The sequence below is a fragment of the Sinocyclocheilus anshuiensis genome, unplaced genomic scaffold (assembly GCF_001515605.1).
Source record: "Sinocyclocheilus anshuiensis isolate Anshui unplaced genomic scaffold, SAMN03320099.WGS_v1.1 scaffold1292, whole genome shotgun sequence".
In the NCBI taxonomy this organism is placed as follows: domain Eukaryota; kingdom Metazoa; phylum Chordata; class Actinopteri; order Cypriniformes; family Cyprinidae; genus Sinocyclocheilus; species Sinocyclocheilus anshuiensis.
The window spans coordinates 299752-302677 of NW_015544215.1; the positions used below are offsets into that span (position 1 = coordinate 299752).

General features: G+C 38.7%; 1 protein-coding gene across 8 annotated transcripts in view; it reads right to left on the reverse strand.

Moving 5' to 3' along the window:
- Window positions 1–2926, reverse strand: part of adgrb1a (adhesion G protein-coupled receptor B1a) — a 105707-nt gene that overhangs the window by 13992 nt on the left and 88789 nt on the right. For all 8 annotated transcript variants that reach the window (XM_016497928.1, XM_016497931.1, XM_016497933.1 and 5 more), the window contains one exon: window positions 1859–1944. In XM_016497928.1, the coding sequence (XP_016353414.1) occupies window positions 1859–1944 (86 nt within the window). The remainder of the gene's footprint in view (window positions 1–1858; window positions 1945–2926) is intronic.

The window sequence follows — 2926 nt, forward strand, 5'->3', positions numbered from 1 at the left end:
CACACACACACACACACACACACACACACACACACACACACACACACACACACACACACATAATAACTAATTTATAGATCCACACAAGAATCAGAAAACTGTATCTAAAGCTATTCTAAATCTAAATGTATAATCTAAAGCACATTTAATCTAACCAGCATGCTTCAATCAGAATTATTCAGAAAATTGACAGTCCTGAAAGCCCATTAAGATGGGCATCAGGTAATTTTAAGCACTAATATAAAACTGTACAGGGTAATGAACATTGTATTGTGGGAGAGGCTAAATTAGAGGGTGGACGGACCAGCATCTCAGCCAATCAGTGGCGGTTGGGCGGGGCAGAGAGGAGAGCCCTGAGTGTGAGCAAGGGGATGCTGTGGTAACTCTGATACAATGTCTCAAAGAGCACAAAAACAAACACAATCGATCAGAGAGATCATAGCAGAGGCAAACACAACATAGTCAAAATGAAATAATCATAATAATAATCTAAAAACACAAAGGAAAGATAAGGACAAGGGAAAGAAAACAGTCGGATGCAAAAACGATGTCAGTAAGGGCACACGTCAGCCTGCAAGCAGTGGAGCGCAGCCCAGAAAAGGAAACACAGACAGTCAATCATGAGTCATAACATGACTAATATTCGTCTTCTCGGTAATAAATCTCAGGCCACGTTTCTGCTGTAGTCTGATTGGTAGAAGGCATGTGAATCTTGGAAGATTAACAATTCCAGTGTGTAATTGATGGTCCATGGCACAGAGATGGACAGCATACGATTGTGAAACCATTATAATGAGGTCTGTAATAACAATTCTCGGTTCATACTTCAGCTTCAGTGACATTTAACTCACACGATTGAAAACTTGTCAAAATCAATGGATATAAAATCAGAAATTCGCTCAGCCTGAGTGCTATCGATCAGACACATGAAGCTGACGCGTTATGTCAGATTTCCTTTGCGACTGCCCCTCAAATAAACTTTTCACACACAGAAACATGGCACACATGGACTTAAACAGCTGTATCAAGATGCACAGCAACACCTAAAACTTAAGAGAAGCTGGAGAAATGATTAAGCGACACATGGCAAATCACCAACTGAAATGTAAAAGAAATGCAATGAGTGAGCAGAAATGTCATCTTGCTTTTGACAGGACCAATAACCAGTCCTTTGCGATCTCTTCTCCTCTCTTCTAAGGAAAAAAATTATAATTTTCTGCTTTTAAGCACAAACCTTGCTAAAGGCTTGTTCTCACCAAGGATGATAACTATAAAGATAACGATATAGTTCTAAAAACCATTCTCCACACCACAGCTATAATGATAAAGGCACAGAGAAACGATATCGTTGGAATCACTTTCATAACTATTTTTTTTCCCAGCTGATGAACGATAAAAACATTGACACCCAATCAGAATCAAACCTGCTATAACGAGCTTGAGAATTTAAAGCGGCAGACGAGTGTGCACTTAGAATAAACAGACGATATCGTCCGCTGGTGTGGACGCTAATACAGTTATCTATATTATCGTTCTTGGAGTGAACAGACCTTAATTTTGTTTGCTCATTTATCTGTAAAACAAGAAAAAAAACTATTGGCATGGGGTAAGAAGAACTCAAGATATAGTTTCTGAAAACAATCATATTTGATGTTTCCCATTTTAAAGATGTTGAGATATTTTTTTTTGGTGGAAAACAAGACAAAAAGGAGTGTATGACATTTTTCTAATTCATTCATGCCAATTTGTGTCCTTCTGGAAGGGGGGAGAGATGTTATGAAAGGTCTGGCCAATGAATCTCTTTCTCAGAGCTGGTTAGAGGTCAGCATATGAGATGAATGAGTGCTGTGAGGCATACCCGGCCCTCTCCTTGAGTTTCATATCAGTTATGCCATCTTTAGACACCAGTTTGTTAAAAACCAGAATCCCGATAACCATGTTAACCTGGTGAAAAGAGAAGAGAAAGGTTAACACGTGCATATTAAGATCCAGCCCAGTCTCAGAATAGAAACATGGTCCTATAGTCTCCAATGTGCCATTTTAGGATGTTCCTGTAAAGCCTCATTTATCTTGTGGTTTTGTTGTATTTAACAGTACTGTCATTAAAATATCTGAATATGGTTGTTCAAGCTACTTCTGCACTAGGATTGTGATAATTGTGATAGGACTTTGAAATACCAATTTTTGACACTACAGCAAATACTAATATGGTACTAAATACACACCTTAAATTTTAAATTGTATTATTAAAACACAATTTTAACGATGTACAGAATATTCGAAACAATTAAAAAAACGCTACTGAGAAATGTTTTGGTTGAACAGAGAAAAACTGCAGTAGAATAACTTTTCTAATGAGACTGTATAGAAAATTCACCATTATATTGTCTGACAAAATGAAATCTGTTACTGAATAAAATAGATACCGCTGTAATCCATGTTAATATAGTCTAAGCCCAGATCTCACTTAAAGGGGTCATATGATGCGATTTCAATTTTTCCTTTCTCTTTGGAGTGTTACAAGCTCTTGGTGCATAAAGAAGATCTGTAAAGTTGCAAAGACTAAAGTCTCAAATCCAAAGAGATATTCTTTATAAAAGTTAAGACTTGTCCACGCCCTCCTAAAACGCCTCGTTTAAAGGGGTCATATGATGTTGCTAAAAGGAACATTATTTGGTGTATTTGGTGTAATGAAATGTGTTTATGCGGTTTAAGGTAAAAAAACCACATTATTTTCCACGTCGTCACATGTGGTTGCCGCAAGCCTGCCGGCCGCTCCTTCGGCGAATCTGCCGGCCGTGCCGTTCTCAAGTCCGCCGGCCGTTCCTAACTCTAGCCCGCCGGCCGTTCCTCACTCAAGCCCGCAGTGTGTAACGCATTTTATGGAGGACTGTTTCCTGAACCTGCAGAGTAGCCTACAATGGGT